General features: G+C 40.1%; 1 protein-coding gene across 3 annotated transcripts in view; it reads left to right on the forward strand.

Moving 5' to 3' along the window:
* The window catches only part of SCAI (suppressor of cancer cell invasion), a 30,881-nt gene extending 17,551 nt beyond the window's left edge, over positions 1 to 13,330 (forward strand). For all 3 annotated transcript variants that reach the window (XM_052667705.1, XM_052667704.1, XM_052667706.1), the window contains 11 exons: positions 315 to 413; positions 909 to 1,061; positions 1,689 to 1,790; positions 2,546 to 2,647; positions 3,279 to 3,357; positions 5,475 to 5,574; positions 6,010 to 6,091; positions 10,322 to 10,394; positions 11,535 to 11,708; positions 11,900 to 12,000; positions 13,076 to 13,330. In XM_052667705.1, coding sequence (XP_052523665.1) covers positions 315 to 413; positions 909 to 1,061; positions 1,689 to 1,790; positions 2,546 to 2,647; positions 3,279 to 3,357; positions 5,475 to 5,574; positions 6,010 to 6,091; positions 10,322 to 10,394; positions 11,535 to 11,708; positions 11,900 to 12,000; positions 13,076 to 13,225 — 1,215 coding nt within the window. In that variant the 3' untranslated portion in view covers positions 13,226 to 13,330. The remainder of the gene's footprint in view (positions 1 to 314; positions 414 to 908; positions 1,062 to 1,688; positions 1,791 to 2,545; positions 2,648 to 3,278; positions 3,358 to 5,474; positions 5,575 to 6,009; positions 6,092 to 10,321; positions 10,395 to 11,534; positions 11,709 to 11,899; positions 12,001 to 13,075) is intronic.
* The last annotated feature ends 3,635 nt before the right edge of the window (positions 13,331 to 16,965 follow it).

The raw sequence follows: 16,965 nt of genomic DNA on the forward strand, positions 1-16,965 counted from the left end.
TGTCCATAGGTTAAGGGAAAAACAAGCAACAAGGCTGTATGTGAATGTGATAGTTACACTTGAGACATTCCAGACATTGAGACCTGCTGAAAAGTAACTTGGCTTTGCTGAAACCCACTGCAGCATTGGCACTTTGTCTCCTGAGGGAGCTTGTTTTGGCTGGCGTGTTAGTCATAAGTGTGCTGCATCTGTTCTTGAGCAAAGTGACTCTTCTTCCATTCTTAAAGGCCAGCACAGCTAAGCACATTGTGAAGTTAGTGACAGTTAAGCTTTCAGTTTAGGAAGTAACTGAGCATTTGAACTTCTTAAATTAGGAGCTTTCAGATGAGATTGAAGACTACACTCATCGTTTTAATACTGAAGATCAGGTGGAGTGGAACCTGGTTCTTCAGGAAGTGGCAGCTTTTATTGAGGTGAGAATACCATTTCTTTCTTCAGTTTAAGGTAAATTTTTCTGACTTCGTCACCAAAGTGTTCCTGTGACCCCACCTCTGTGCTAAGCAGGTGTGCCATGTGGAAGGACTGTGTTGTTGCCCAATTAAATCATTGAAATGTGTTTACAGTAGTGTAGCAGTGACAGCTGTTCAAGTGCCTAAAAAGTCAGACCTGGTCATACAATGTAGTGAAGACAGAATTGTGAAGCTGAGACACGCTCAGTCACCTTTTTATTTCTGCTGCTGTGGAAGCCATTCCTATTTGCTCAAGGTTTTTCTTGTGCTCCAAGGTGTACTTTGATTGTTGGAGTGCCTTTCCTTAGTGGCTTTCATACAAACGTGGCAAACTAATTTTTAAAATCTGCATTATTTTTGAAAAGTTTGTGACTGAGAAGACGCTGTCTTCTCTATGTACACTAAATGCAAACCTGTGTGCTCTGCTGAATTCCTAATTTGTTCTGGTTACCTTTTTAGGCAGACCCTGTAATGGTTTTAAATGACGACAACACCATTGTAATCACCTCCAACAGGCTTTCTGAAACTGGAGCTCCATTGCTGGAGCAGGGAATGATAGTGGGACAGCTTGCTCTTGCAGATGCACTGATTATTGGGAACTGCAATAACCAGGTAAAAGTAATCATAAAGTCTTAACTTGTATTGTTACAGCTCAAATTCTCTCCCTCTCAGCAATATCTCTTAATCACGCAGCAGAATATTTAGATTATTGCAGTAGAGGCTAGATACAATTGATTTTTCATATAAGAGATTGTTCTTAGCAGTGTTCGTGCTTGAAGGGTCTCAACGGGACGTTTTGTTCCAGCTGCAGTTGCAACAGGAAAGGGCTTTCACGAGATTTTCAAAGGCTTGTTTTTTACATGATGATGGTGGTGAAACTATGCAGACTTCGTTATCTCTGAACTCTTTTTACAGTAAAGAGCAGAGCTGAATGTAAACTAGAGTTTGTGTATCTTCCAAATAGTGTCTAAATACAGAGTACATGGGGTATTCCATCACGTGATTTGTGAACAAGTCAGAAAAGTCTAATTTGTGAATGCGGTAAACTGGGCTGGTGGAGCTGTAGTAAATAGACTTCGTCCTGTATGAGCTCAAAGTCATTCACAGACTTTTGAGATTCAGAGATATATTGACAGAAAGTGGTGCGTGGGATGTAGTTGAGACTCTTGGATAATTCCAAAGAAAAACAGACTACTTCAGTTGTATCTGACAGAGCAAACCATTTGTCTCCTTTCGCAGGTGAAGTTCAGTGAATTGACAGTTGATATGTTCCGAATGCTACAAGCACTTGAAAGGGAACCAATGAATTTAGCTTCGCAGATGAACAAACCTGGAATGCAGGTGAGTTCTGTTTCAGTGACAAACTTAGCAGCAGGTTTTAACAGCCTGGGGGGGGGGAAGAAGAAAAGAAACTATCTATACTGTCACTGTGCAGAGCCAGTTAGGAAGGCTGATGTAGCTCTTACCTGAAGTTGATGGAGGGTAGCTCAAATCTGTGGAGTTTGACTCAAGTAATGTGCCAAACACATTACCTTTGGTTTTGTTTTCTTGGGGAAAAAATGTCAATAGTGGGTGAATTATTAGAAATGAACAGTTGGACATAATTTCACAAGTGGTTTACAGTGGTGTAGCCTGCGTACTTCTGAAGGAGTGTCTGTCCTTGTCCACGTATGCTCACCCATTGCTTTGCTTTCACTCTGGCAGTCATGGAGCCACGTAAGTTCATCATCTTGCTAATTGGTATCAAAGTTAAATATCCCCTTCTGTGAAAGCAAAAAAACCCACCCGACTTTATCTGTAGGTAAAAAGAAATAGCTAGATTTTAATTTTTTAATTTAGACAGGGAACTTGTTTTCCATTGTTATTGTGGATTGTGCTTTAGAGAGGATGTTGTAGATAACAGAGTGAGGGATCATGTGAAGTTCTGCTGCTAATACTTTACATCATACTTTACTGTATAGGAAATGCTGCATGGGCAAGCCATTTCAGTGGGAAATACGTTGAAAATAAACATTGTAATAAGCAGAAATTTAGAGGGTAATGAAGCTGCTTTGTAAATATAAAGTTATTTTTTAAATTTATTTGTTTTTCAATAGGAGTCAACAGAGAAACCAGCCAGGCGAGAAAACCCTCATAAATACCTGCTTTATAAACCAACTTTTAGCCAGCTGTACACATTTTTAGCAGCATCATTTAAGGTTTGTGAAATCAGTGAATTTTGGTCCCCCACTTGCTCAGCCTTTTGCAGAATTTAAAAGCTTCTGCTTTGTCATATGGACTGTCCTTAGATGGGATGAAAAGAGGCTTATTTTGCAAGTCTGTGTGGGAGCCTGGATGTGTTGCTTTTGTTGTTCAGCTGGGAATTCAGGGGAGAGGCAGGTGTTACACACACTGCAGTATTTAGACATAAAGAAAAATTCCTGTGAGAACGTAAATAGTTTGGGAGTTAGCTCACATGCATCCTGAAAGCTTGGGGTTTCCATATCTTGGAAAGCCTCAGTTCTGGGTTGTTTAGTAACAGCTTCTATGTGGAAGCAAATCTTATTTCTTTTTTAAACTGCCGTTTGAACTTCTAAGGTCAGCCTACAGGTCTGCATGGAAACGAGCAAACAGAACAGTATTGATATCATTGCTTTACATTTTTGTCTGTATGCTCACCTGCTTAAAGGGGTGTACGTAGTGGGGAGCGGTATGTACTCCTAAGAAGAAAAGCATGAAGGACAGCTGGGAGTGGGAGCAGCACGTTCTTCAATGATAATGCTTTTATTAATCTAATGGTTGGGTGTTCTGCGTTTCTCCCCTTGCCACTCTTCTGTCTGTGAATTTCAGGAGCTGCCTGCAAACAGCGTGCTGCTCATCTACCTGTCTGCCACGGGCGTGTTCCCATCAGGTCGTTCGGATAGTGAAGGTACAATAAAGGAATGCTCCCTGTCATGAACAGGGCTTGAATTCTCTTTGTGTTCCAGGACAAGTGATCAAGAAAGATGTCACAAAGCTCCTTGTAAAAGACAAGTTGATTTTATTCTACTGTTTACTTAGATAAGTCTTTTCTTTGCACAAGCAGTAGATAATTCTCTGTGTTTAAATTAGTGTGCATTAACCTGGGACCTTTTTAAAGGACATCGCCAGTTTTTGATGCATCTGAAGTATCAAAAGTGTTACCAATTTTGAAGACCACATGGCTCAAAGGATGCATCCGTGCAAACGTTATAAAATAGCTAACTGGCACTTTGTGATTCTTTCAAATCTCTAGTACTGTGAGAGCATACAGTCAGGAGATGGGTGCTAAAAGGGCTGAAGTGTCTGCACGGACTGTTCTCTTTGCATACTTGTTAATGTGACAATTCAAGCCTTTTCATGATTTTTTGACTATTCCCCTCACTTCATCCTCCTGTTCTTTGGAATTTAGCAGAACATTTGGATGCAGCTGCAATGTAAAAGCTGAAAATTAGTTGGCTGAAGCAAACACAGTCAAAAGATCCACTTATATTTTTATAATTTAAGGAAAAAAGTGTTTTTAACATCCTAAATATTGTACACACCTCATCTGATTGAGACTTGCATTCCTTTATGAGATGCATGCCTTGTCCGTTCCCATGCATGATTTATAGATCTCTCAAAATGTTAAAGGTTAAAAAAAAAAATCCCTGTCAAATTTTGATTGTGGCAGTGATTTTTTTTTTTAATGTTTTTAACATTTTACTTTTTGCTGTGACTGTTGGTGGGTTCTAGCTGATCTGTTCTGTTCAGCTTGTGTTATGTTCACTTCACTGCATGTATTATTTCAGTTCAGTACTTTACCATTTACTTTGCCATTAGAGCTCTGTTTTGTGAAAAGCTGCATAATCAGACTTAATTTTTTATGAAATGAATCTCATTACAACTGCATTCTTTTAATAAGGTGATGCAGTCTGCATGGACCCCCCAAAAAAGTTCCACCTTATTAAAAGAGAGAGCAGTGCAAGTTGCGCTGTCAGTTGCCTGTAAGCCATTTGTTCTTGACAGGTCACATGTGAGACATTTCTAACAGTGCTAAATTAATGTATGTTCTGTTCCTAGTTTTGTAGCCCCAGAGTTTCCTTTGAAATGGAAAAGTGTCCTATGTAGCCAATCCTGAAAAGGTTGCAGTTGGTGGCCAAATGTGAGTCGACCAACTCTGCAACTGTATAGCAGTATTAGGAAACCCTAATACTGTCTTGAGCTAAAGTTAGTGATGCTTCATACTCATATCAATGGCAGAAATATTTCTTGGTATCCCAAGATTTTTTGATTTTTTTATGTAGGAATTGGTGTTTTTCAGCCATTCCTTTCATTTTTGCTCTCAAACAGACTGGCAGGTAGCTCAGTTGTGTGAGCTTAGCAGAACCTTTCTTTAGGTCACTTAGGAGCACATGTTCAGCTATGTGCATTTAAGAACTGTGAATTCTGTATTTGAAGTATTAAAAATGAATCTTTGCTGCAGATTGGAGACCTGTTTAAAATGTTTTGTCCTTTCTGGAATACTGAAATTCATTCTTTGAACATTTTCTTCTCTTCGCAGTGCACTTATTGCAGATGTTATATCAATTCTGAGAGGCTAAAGGGCTTGATTGATTTAACATTAGTTTTTAGTGAGATTCTGGTTATAGGATATACTAGCTTATGCAGACATTTATCGAAGGTATTAATTGTTCTCTACGAAATAAGTAATGAGTTTTAATCTTTTGCTATCTAGTGTAATGAGAGCTGGTATCTGGATTTTTTTGTGTTATATCTGTGGATAAATAGTGAATGAATAAAGTAGAAAATATGATGTTGCATTTTTCTTCTATTTTGATAGATGACCAAACTACTGAATATGAGTTACATTGAGTGTGTAGCCAGTAAAGTCTCCACGTTCCTCCATTTTCTCCCTACAACGACAGTAGCTCAGATTCACTTTGTTTCTGGGATTTTTGGTTGCTTCCTCCTTTTCCTGTGTTCATTAAGTTCCTAACAGAGCTTCGTTACCGCTGTTAATTTCAAATTTCTTTTTGCCCTCTGTAGGTCCATATGATTTCGGTGGTGTTCTGACAAATAGTAACCGGGATGTTATAAATGGAGATGCTATCCACAAGAGAAACCAATCTTACAAGGAGATGCATTGGTAAGTTTTATGAGTGTGACAATTGCAAACACATTCAGTTCATGGCAGAACATCATAAATGTAGATTGGCTTGAACTTCACCAATTGTAAATGACTGTGCAATTCTAAATGACAATTTAAGCATGGCAAGTATTACTGTGACTTAAGGTAAATTCTTTATTACTGGGAAGTTTCAAGTTAATGGATGATTAGTTCTCAAGAAGACAAACATCTCTACATCTCTTGTTAGGAAAGAACTAACAATTCCTGTAATCCATGTTACAGAGAATACCCAGTTAGTTTTGCAGTTACTTTCTCAGGGTGAATCTGAAGATTGAGGCAAGAGGGAACTGCTGACTTTTTATCTGGTCATGAGCAGCTGTGTTTGAGAAACTCGTGCCCTGTCACAGCTTCGTAGCAATCCTAGTGCTCTGTGAAGCATCTTTCTCTTTTCAGCCTTCACCCTGGGGATCTCTACCCTTTCACAAGAAAGCCACTTTTTATCATTGTGGATTCTTCGAACAGTGTGGCCTATAAGGTAAGGCTCTTGGAGACAGCTATTTACATGATAGGATACAGTGTCAACCCCTAGTTAGCTTACACTTTTAACAGGATATTTTTTTAAACACTTTGTATTCAGTCTTTCTTTTCTTTTGAGGTTGTGCATGCTAGTCAGGATCTGATCCTATGAATAGGAACAAGAAGGAGAAGCACATGAACAGCCGCTCATTGGAAAGTAATAAATCCTCCTGGAGGGAATAAAAGTTCAAGATTTCCAAGATCTCTGGTGGGAGGTTTATTTTTGTTATATACCAAAGACAAAGCTTGGTGTGTGTGTGCATGGGGGAGGGCACTAATTAATCTGCTTTTTTTTTTCCAGTCATCCAGCACTCAGTTGCCTTTAACCACCAGAAACAAATCAAAGCATTGAGACCAATCTTTTAAAACATGGGGTGTCTGTGTCTGTAAAGTATCTCAACCAAAGAAATAACAAGACTCAAGTTAGCATCCGCTGTTACTGTAGAGTGATGTATTCTTGGGCAATGAGTCTCCTTCTAGGGTGCTATCAACTCAAAATAGAATTACTCCATGCCAAATCATATTTGGGAATCTGCAGTTCGGGTAATAAAAAAGCAGGCATTTGCAATCTGAATTGGCTATTGCATCTGGAGAGCATTATGACACTTATTTCAGTCATGAATTAGATATTATGAATGTGCTATATGTGGGGAAAGTGCCACTTCCTTATGTCTTGCTTTTTATAGCTCCGTTATTTGCAGTGAGAAAAGTGAACATTCACAGCTGTATTTCTGAGGTGGAGTAGGGACGTCTAGTGGCCAGATGAACTTGTTCTTGTTTCCGTATCCACAGCCTGCATCGTTTGTTTTAAGGGCTTGTGTTGGCTAATGAGTTATTAAATTAGTGACTAGGTGATTCGGAATTGTTCTGTATTGAGCCATGTAATTCTTACCTAACAGTCTTAGAAATGATCTGGCCTCTCTGTAGAGTGTTGTTCGTGGCATTGCAGCGCATTTCAGAGGGCTTTTTAACCACTGCTGTGTTGAACTTCACCACGCTAGCTTGCAGCATAAATTTGTTTTTTATTAAATCTCTTCTCCATTTAAAGGGAGAGAAATGTAATTAGAGTGCTTTACTCTGAGAAGAGAATGTGGTAGAGATTCATTTTTCTCTGCTCTTTCTTGACATTGATTCCTATATAGTTGTTTTGTTTTCTTTTCAACTGAAGGGCAGTGACAGAATTCTCAGTCTTTTCTAGCCCTTGTAAATTCCTGTCTGTTGTTCTGCATGTGCTTACGTGCTTGGTTTCATGTAGCAGAATATCTTAACAGTGCTGTCCTGCAGATATTCCCTCGGTGTGTTACAAGGTGTTTTGTAGACTTAAGCACTGGCGCAAAGAGGTTCTGTGCAATTCTGTGAAAAGCTGAGGTCAGTGTACTGACTTTTTTTCTACACAGTCACTGTGATCTTTTCTGACAAGACAGCAGCTATCCTGACATTTAAATGTCACGACTGGCAACACCAGCAGTAACAGCAACTGCTCACGCTTCCTCTTCTAAAATCCACTTCTGATCTCCTGTGTGCACTCCCATCCTCACAACCTTCCTTGAAGGTTTGAACAGTGATGGCTGAAAGTACGTCCTGCCCACTTTGTCAAACAATCAGAGCTTACCTGATTGTGTATTTACTTCCCTGTATATTTAACTGAAAGTGGAAGATAACCGCAGATCAAGCACGTCCATTTGAATCTTTTAAAAATTTATTTATTTTGAACCTCAACTGAAATACAGATGGCTGCGTTCTTGAAGGTTCCCACTGTATATGTAGATGAAATAATATTTTAAAATCACTACTTTCAGGTAGCTGTGGTTGTGTGCGATTACAGTCAAATGCAGAGTCTAAAAGAGTATTACTCCAGCCAGAAAGAATGCAAGGCCTTTGCCAGTGATGTGATGTAACCCTCAATTTAGTAGAGCTTACGTGTGAGATGACCTCTTTTGGAGATCACAGGTTGTTCTCTTTTGGTAAGAAATGTTTATGAGATGTGAAATGTGTTTTTAAAAGCTGCGCTTCTGTTGAGAAGCTTGAATACTGAAGTAAAAAAAAAGAGCCAATTTTGAACCAAAAGTGTGGCTTACCCTTTTTGGAGTTGTCCATGCACTGAAAGGCAGGGCATTTCCTCATCTAGACCTGCTGTCAGCAGTTCTGCTGTTGTTTGTGGTGCACGGTGTGGTCCTCCCCTGAGCCATGGCTGTTACCTGCTCCTTTTCTTTTGCTGTGTGCTTGAACACGACTCTTCCCTGTGGAATTCAGGAGCTGAGGTGGTGGAAAGTGAATCCTGGTGTTCGCTTGGGCTGTGGTTAGCAGCTGTGTCTGGGCGAGAGCTGAGACAGGTGCCTGGAATCTTGAGACTCTCATTCTCCTGGATCCACAGTTTAGATGTAGCAGCTGGTAGAAGAAGAAGCAGCCATTTTCCAAAGAGTTCTATTTTAGGGTAAACTGGGTAGTTTTTCCCATTGTAGGACTTAGCAGTTATATTGACCTAACCACCTGGCACATTTAGAATCCATACTGTTCACAGATGCTGTCAAGGAACAATGCCCTTCTTGAGATGTGTGACTGACCCTTGGTTTTACTTTATGGCTATAGGCAATGTTTAATAGCAGCATTCATTTTACTGAGGGAACATGTCAGAAATCTACACGACATTACACTTGGTCTTAGCCAAAAGCCAAGAAGTGATGTGGCCCTGCCTGTGGCAGGGGGTTGGAGATTCATGATCCTTGAGGTCCCTTCCAACCCGGGCCATTCTGTGATTCTGTGAAATCTGTGTTGGCCTCTGACTGAGTGATAGAAGATTGAGTTCAACATGTGAATCTGCTCATGAATACTGAGCACGCATGTTGAGAATGTGTGACCTGCCAGCCCCTATTCATCAAAACTGTCAGTGTCTGAAGTGACTCCTGAATTTCTGAATGTTTATTTATCATTCAGTATTGCTAACTGCTGAGCTGGCTGCAGATAGCGTCTTCATGATCGTAGTTTTTGTTTCTACATTAGAGACTGAACCTTAATGTCTAGCATTATAAATCTCCATCAGGATCTTGTTGAAATAAAGAGATTTCTAGGACTAGTGAGCACTCTGTCAGGTACGTGTAGTATTTTATTTTCTTTGGACTGGATTCTTATCTTTAGCAGACTTGGATGAAATTATTTGGTGAAACTAATTTAACTGAAATACGCTGCCTGGAAAGGAATGTTACAAGTGAATTATGCAGAAAGCAGGAAGAATTAAAAACTTATCTTTTTGATGATTTTGCACAAGCAAGTGCTTGTGGTGGTTTACGCCTGACATCCATCCTGCCAGTTCTAGGAATATAATCTGCAGAAGCGTGTGTTGCGCTTCAGCTCTGGGTGCGTAAGGAGGAATGCAGACATAAACATTTACATTTTCTCTGCATTTGCAAGCCTGCAGTTTTAAGAAAGCTGTTGCTGATCAGACAGATGACAGGTAATGTGGGGAAGTTCATTGCGGGTTTCTTTAGTGGTAATCATTATTGCCACTTAATATGCCTGTTAGATACATAACAAGATTATTACCAGGTGAATGGTAGTGAAACAAGACAAAGACTTCTTTTAAGGTTTCTGGAGGAATTTGTGTGCAACAGAACACCTGTGCAATCCTTAAAATGCTGGTAGAAGGTCTCTTGAATAGATATTTTACAACGTGGCTTCCATACAGCAGATGTTAAGGTTGTGACCTGCGTGTTTTAAAGTGAACAAATTTTAGAATTTTTCTCCATTGGGCTCTTCTGTTTCATCAGGCAGAGTTCTTCTGGGAAGAAAAGCATAAAGAAAGCACTTTAATGGGATAATTTTGTTGGTATTGAGGAGAAACGCTACATCTTTTTTGATCTTAATGCCATTGGCTTTCATTGCTATTGCAGGATATCCTTCTTGTTTGTTTGTTTTGCCTATTAATGAAAGCCATATTTCCATGAAATTAGTGTCTGCTATCAATTGTAGTGAAATGAGAGGATTAAGCAGCCTTACAAATATAATGGATTATATCTCTTCTGTGCTGCGATCTAGAAGTAAGTCAGCTTATCAGTTTTACAACCAGTCTTAACTGTGTGGCAGTTAAGTTAGCGTGTTCTATGTCCTGAGTATTCTTTGTACCCTTAACCTGTCGAATATTCAAAAGCAAGCAGAGTAACAATCAATACTTCTAAATTCTTATCTGTTACAGAATTTCACCAACTTATTTGGACAACCATTGGTGTGCTTGCTTTCTCCAACAGCATATCCAAAAGCATTACAAGGTATAGTATGAAGTATAGTATGGTGTTTTCTAGCACAGTGCTGGGATTCTTACTGTATTTTTATTATTGCTGTTATTATTAGCACTTGAGATAGATTTATTAGTACCCAAAGGTCAGCAGAATGCATTAAGGTATCAGCTTTTAAATGTCAAATCTGAAGCAAAATCCTCTCATATCTGGCTCTGATTTAGAGGGTAGCTTTAGGAAAACTTGGATTTGCATTGTCTGAGAAGGTGGGTCTATAGCAGGATCAGGAGAAGAAACATCATTTTTCTGTCTATGTGATTATGATAAAATAATAACTATTCTCCTACAGGAAAGAAGGGGACAGACGTTAGCAGGGGCTGAGGTGATAGAACAAGGGGAAATGGTTTCAAGCTCAAAGAGGTTAGATAAAAGGAAAAGATCTTTTACAGTGAGGGTGGTAAAGCGCTGGAACAGGTCGCCCAGTGATGTGGTGGATGCTTCGTCCCTGGAGACTTGAAAGGTGAGGCTGGATAAGGCCCTGGGCAACCTGATCTAGCTGTGGTGTCCCTGTTCATTGCGGGGGAGTTGGACTGGATGGCCTACAGAGGTTCCTTCCAAGTTTAAGCTTTCTATGATTCTGTGATTCTATTTAAAATTTCCTTATTGGAATTTGCCATATTAAGGTTACTATTCACCACAAAGACAAGTATGAGCATCTAGCTTAAGCTATGTAGAGAAGTGTTAGGCAAGCATCATGAGCAAATGTGCAAGAAGCAGACACTTTTCATTAGTTTCAGAACTAGTTCTGCTATTTAGCAGAAACTTAAGTAGAAAGCAAGTGTTGTAATAATTAATTCAATTTAAACGGACTTTGAAAAATAGAGCTGAATTCTTTATCAACTATTAGATGCTTGTTTGATGTTCACTGATCAGTCAGGAACGTCTTGCTGTTGTTGTGAGGGTGTGGTATGGTGCACTGGAGTACAGTACAGAGCCTGGCACTGGGGCTGTTGGGGTCTGTGCTCATGTGCTGCCTTGGGCAGATAGGTTACGAAAGCACGTGAAAGTAACAAACTGCCATTGGAGAATGCAGTGGGTGAGCAGCTCCATTCTGAGGCTAGGACAGCTTTTCTGCTTTATGAGCCAAATGTATCTCTGTCTATTGATTTTTAGATCAGTCACAGCGGGGCAGCCTCTTCACACTCTTTCTGAACAATCCTTTAATGGCATTCCTGTTTGTCTCTGGATTATCAAGCATGCGCAGAGGGCTGTGGGAGAAGTGTCAGGATTATCTTAGGAAAATCAACCGAGACATCGCGCAGCTGCTGACCCACTCCCGCTCCATCGGTACGTGCCGCGGCCTTGCGGTGGAGACGTGGTGCAGTTCAGGTGATGCTGTTTTCTGCTGCTCGGCCTTTCCAAAGGACAGAGTAGCAAACGAGGAGGGAGGAGGCGCGCAAGTATTTGTGGCTTCCTCAGGTCTTATTTTTAAAGCCTTTCTGAATTGATTCTGTTTGTTGCCTTTTTTTTTTTTATAGATCAATCCTTTCTTCAGTTTTTTGGGGATGAATTTCTTCGTTTGCTTCTAACAAGATTTATCTTCTGTTCAGCTACTATGAGGATGCACAAAATTTTCCGGGTATGCAGAGATATCTGTCCCTTTGTGAGAATGACAGCTGAGTGCTTATAGAACTGCAGGATGGAAGGGCCTAATGGCTAAACATGTAGTTGTGACCTCAGAAAAAGAGCTGATATTCACGTGCTAATGCCTTTAGCTTGTATTGGATTTGTGTCTTTGTACCTCTCCACGCACATGAAGCCTTTGTCTAGCTTCATTCTTAATATTTTATGTAAGTAGCAGATGTTCTGAGTCACTCTAAACAGCTTTGTCTGGTAGAAAAAAATCCTTTTGATAGTGAGAACTATTATTTCTACACAACTAAAAAGGTGTAGAACAAGAATATGAGAGGAAAGTAGAAAGGAGTGGAACTTCATTGCTGGAATGTATTCTAACATGGATTGGAGTTTGAAAGGTGTTTGAAGTTTTAATGAGTAAACTAAGCAGGAAGATGGTATTTTCCCTCCCTGCTGGTTAATATTGTACCAACAATGAAATCCTGCTTCTGGATCTGCACCATTCTATATTTCTGTCTGTTCGCAAATCAACTGCCTACTCTATTTTTAAACATTACAGAAGAAAAAAAGTCAAAACACAGGAAGTATACAGTATTCATCTCATGTAAGTCATGTAACAGATATCTCGTAGCTTTCCAAACCGAAGTTAGCTGCTAGGCTTCCTGGAGAAAAATAGGTCATCTGTGAGTGGGGATGGATTGGTCCCTTTAGGATGAGAGAAATCTCCCAGTGGAGATGCTGAAGTGTCTACAGTGTCAAGAAATAAACTCTGGCCTATTAGGTAAGTATAGGTCAGGTTGGGGTTTTTTTTTTGCTTTTTGTTTTAATCTTTGTCATTGTTTTATATGGCAAAGCTTTTATGAACGTATGATTTCACCGTCTTAGACGAACGGGGGTTTGTAGAGCCACTCTGAGGTAATGGAAAACTGGAAGTGGCGTCATTTCTGATGGAAACTTTTCTCTCTCTGGCAGGCTAAACAGATTGGTTTATCTCCTATGTGAAATTGGACTTGTGCAGTCTTCTTCTGAAAAGCTATAAAAAAAAATGTCTGATTCTTTCTGTTTTCACTGTCATCTAGCAGGAAACACGGAATTATCCAGAATCTTACCCTCAGCTGCCAAGAGATGAAACGGTGGAGAACCCTCACCTCCAAAAGCACATTTTGGAGCTGGCTTCCATACTGGATGTTAGAAATGTTTTCCTGGAAAACACTCTTGACGACTATTGAGAAAAACTGTCTTACTGCAAAGGGGTTTCCCTGGCCACAGATTTTGAATGGTGCAGTTTTCTAATGTGAAAATCATAAAAGGAAGTACTTGATTTTATTTTTAAACTTAGGACCATTATTTTAAAAAGTAATAATAAACAGCTGTTAGGTTAGCTGTTCCATTCTGTATGGGGGGGTCAATTTTATAAGAAGTTTTCATGTCTTTTAAATGTTAAACTAAAGAATTGCTAGAGGTTTATTTCTGGTCTTGTGGCTGTCAACCACATTTCCAACAGCTGATCCTAAGCATAGAAGTATTATTGGTTACCTTTATCCCACATTTGTGGAAATCCTTTATTTTTATACAATTTTAAGAAATTGGAAAAAAATTGATAGAAAAATGATATTTTGTCCCCAAAGAGTCTGGATTTGAAATGATAAAGATGGAACCACCCAGTGCAAGCCAACAACAGCAATAAAACAAAGTCCTTCATAACCAATATATTTTTTCAGTCTTAGGCAAGTAAGTAGACAAAACTGTGGAAGATTAAGTTGCATTTGGAGACAACGAGTTTGAAATGAAGTTGTAAAGAAAGTTAATGCTCCCTACAGATTTGACACAGCAATGTCATGTATAAACTCTGAACTGCTGGCCAAGGACACAATTTCCCCTCTGTCTGATGGGATACGTGGTTAGCAATTAGTGAATTAAAAAGCTAGCACCCCTCTCACTGTAATAAGGATCATCTTGCCATTTTTGTTGCTGCCACAGTTTTCTAGGAGATAGCATTCTTCATTGTGAGCCACTAGTCAGATATTCTTTAATTTCCAGCAGGTTTTATCTTCCTTTCTTTGTGTGGATGAAATGTGTGGCTCCCACAGTGTTACCATTCCCTGACTGGAGTTGAAAGAATGCCCCATGAGTGCTGAATACAAGCCCTTCCTATCCCCCATTTGTTAGACCAACCTGTGCTGGAGCTGTGCCCTGAGAGAGAGATGCCAGTGCTCCTCTCGTGAGTTAAAGTGTGGATCCTGCCAGTAGGAGAGGTTGTGGTTGTGTTTGGTAGCCCTGTAGTATCCCTCAGCCTAGGGATCTTAAGGAGTGCAACAGCCTCTGCAAAGGCTCTTTCTGGAGAAAAGTGCTTGCCTGACTCTCTTAGACTGTACTGCCTTCTTTGCAGAGCTCGAGGACCTCTTGCAACTCCTGGTAGTAACGGTTTGAGCAGGGGGAAGGAAGTGAAAATATTTTAATTAAATGAGTTTATGTTCACTGTTCCGTGTACTAGAAAGGCAGTGGAAGAATGAGTATGATCAGCGCTTTTATGTTGAACCTCAGCCATGTCTCCATTTCTGCTGGGGGGAAAAAATGCAAAATTTGGTGGCTACCATAGTTATCACAGTAGACCTGTTTGCAAGTGTTGTCATACAAGGTGTGATCTTCTCAGCTGGAGTAGTGGAGGGCAGCAGTTCAGCACTGATGAGCCTTCGTTCAGTTCAGTGGTATGTTCTTCGTGGGTAGCATGGTGTGGCACACCAGGAATTGCTCGAGTGAAGGTGGGAAGTTGCTGTGACGGTCCTCTCTATCTGGGATGCAGCTGATGCCACCCATTCTTTAATTTCTAAAGTGAAAAAAAAAAAAAAGAAAAAAGTCAAAAAAAAAGAAAAAAAATATAGTAGTGTTTGTTCTAAGCAGTCTTGAAGCTGTTGTGTTGGGCCCCCACCACTTGGTGCTGTTCTTTGGACTTTGGCAGGACTTTGTTACATGGGATATGGAGTTTATTTTAAAGTGTGCGTGTCTGTGTGTGTGCATGTGTATTCTAGGCGTCTGTGTGTATATGTACAATACGCATACATCTACTGGCTGGTGTAAATTGTAAATATGTATATATGTATAGGTACTTGTATATGTATTAAAAAGTATGAAACAGTACAATGTCTATATACAAAATTTATATATACACACATACGCCATTCTGGGTGCATTCCCCAAAGTATTCCAGATCATTTGTGATTGTCGTAACAGTTACGGCTCTTCTGCTGTTGTAATAATCTGTTTTAAGGGGCTTGCAGTTTGTCCTTGAAGTAATTCAGAAGTGATTTCAGATGCAGGAAGCCTCAGTTAGCCGGGGGAATGAGTGCTCCTCTCTGTGTTACAGTGATTAGATTCATAGATTCTGAACTGTGAAGCGAATGATCTGCCTTTACCTCTGGTAGGAGGTCTCTATTTATTAAAATATGGGATTCTGCATTGGAAGCTAAAGATAGCAGAAGGCCTTTAATGCAACAGCAAGTGAGAGAGAGGGATTTTCTGTTACCCTGCCTGCTGTTCCTCCTCCGGCAGCATTCAGCTTACAGAAGAGAAGGATTCAGATTTCCCAAGCTCACTGCCTTCCAATCAAATGCTTTTGTTTTGCTTTAGCATTTGCTTTGATGAAGCTGTTCTCGTTTTGGTTCCATGTACCTGGATGACAGTATGCGAATTCTGAGGATAGGAGTGATGGTTCCATTAGCGTGAGCTGGTGAACTTCTGTGGGAAGTGTTGAACTGAATGGGAAAGCCTTGGCAGACACAGTCTTCATTTGAGCTGGGCTGAAGCAAGGAGTCTTTGCTTGTGATCTTACAGGTTTCTACTCCACTGTGCAGCTCTAAGAAAAGGTCTTTAAGAAAACAAAACGAACAGAAAAGCTGCAGATGCTAGAATATAGGAGGAGAATTTGAAACTTTCAAAATTAGTTCAGATGTTGAATTTCTTAGCAGCAATGACCGTCCAAGTCAAAAATTCCTCCTGGAGGTCCCTCATTCTCTTCTTACCTTCTGACCTTTGGTTCAGAAGGACTGCTGCTGACAAGGGTACTCAAAGATAAAGATTTCACTTGTGTTAGAAAGAGTGCAAAAGTGTACCTTTCAAAGAAAAAGGCTGATACCTTCTGTCTGCTCTCGCTGTAGATGGATAAGTATCTGGTCTTGGATTTTGAGCCAGCCCCCTCCCTTCTGACCCAAAGCAACTGCTTTCTGAAAACTGATGAAAACTGATATTTTCTCTCCAAGTAAAAGCTTGTCTTGTTTGAACTTACTGAGTCATTCTAAAGTTGTGCTACTGTGTGCTGTGTGCTATGGTCATAGGTACCTTCTCTGTGTATGCTTGTAGGTACTGAAGAAAACTTTGTGTATTTAGCAGTCCTCACTGGAAGCGAGGGGAAGACTGAACCATTTCCGAGTGAGAAGATAAGAGATCCCTTTCTTCTCAGGCCTAATGCCTTCCCTCTTGTCTTGCTAACCCTTCGCTCATGTTAATAGAGAAGACTTGCCATCACCAGGCAAGGGTAAATGCTGTATGTTATGTGCTATGAGAGGAAAATGTGAACTTACTGGATGTCTGTGTATTGGACAGCTTCTGCCTAGCTTCCTATTTCTTCTGCATGTAATACGTTTGAATTAATCCTACTTTCAGAGGAGGCACCTCTGTTCCTCCCCTTCTGTTCCGAACATCTTAGCCACAGTTAGTGTTGCTGCCTTCTTTTTTTGCCTTTTTGACTTGTCAGAATAACAGTGGGAAGGGAAGAAAAGGTTATGAATCTTTACAGCTGTGTTTTTAACTACTCCTGGGATGTGATGTCTCATTTTCTTCATTCACAACTAAATGGAGCACCAGCTCCGTGAGCTTTGCAAACTGGAGTTGCTCCCTGGAGTACTTTCTCAAGAAGTTTCAGGACAGTTTGTTTGGATAGTTTATCAAACAGTGTCTGTCAGGTTATGACTTA

The sequence above is a fragment of the Tympanuchus pallidicinctus genome, unplaced genomic scaffold (assembly GCF_026119805.1).
Source record: "Tympanuchus pallidicinctus isolate F22 unplaced genomic scaffold, pur_lepc_1.0 scaffold8, whole genome shotgun sequence".
Classification (NCBI taxonomy): domain Eukaryota; kingdom Metazoa; phylum Chordata; class Aves; order Galliformes; family Phasianidae; genus Tympanuchus; species Tympanuchus pallidicinctus.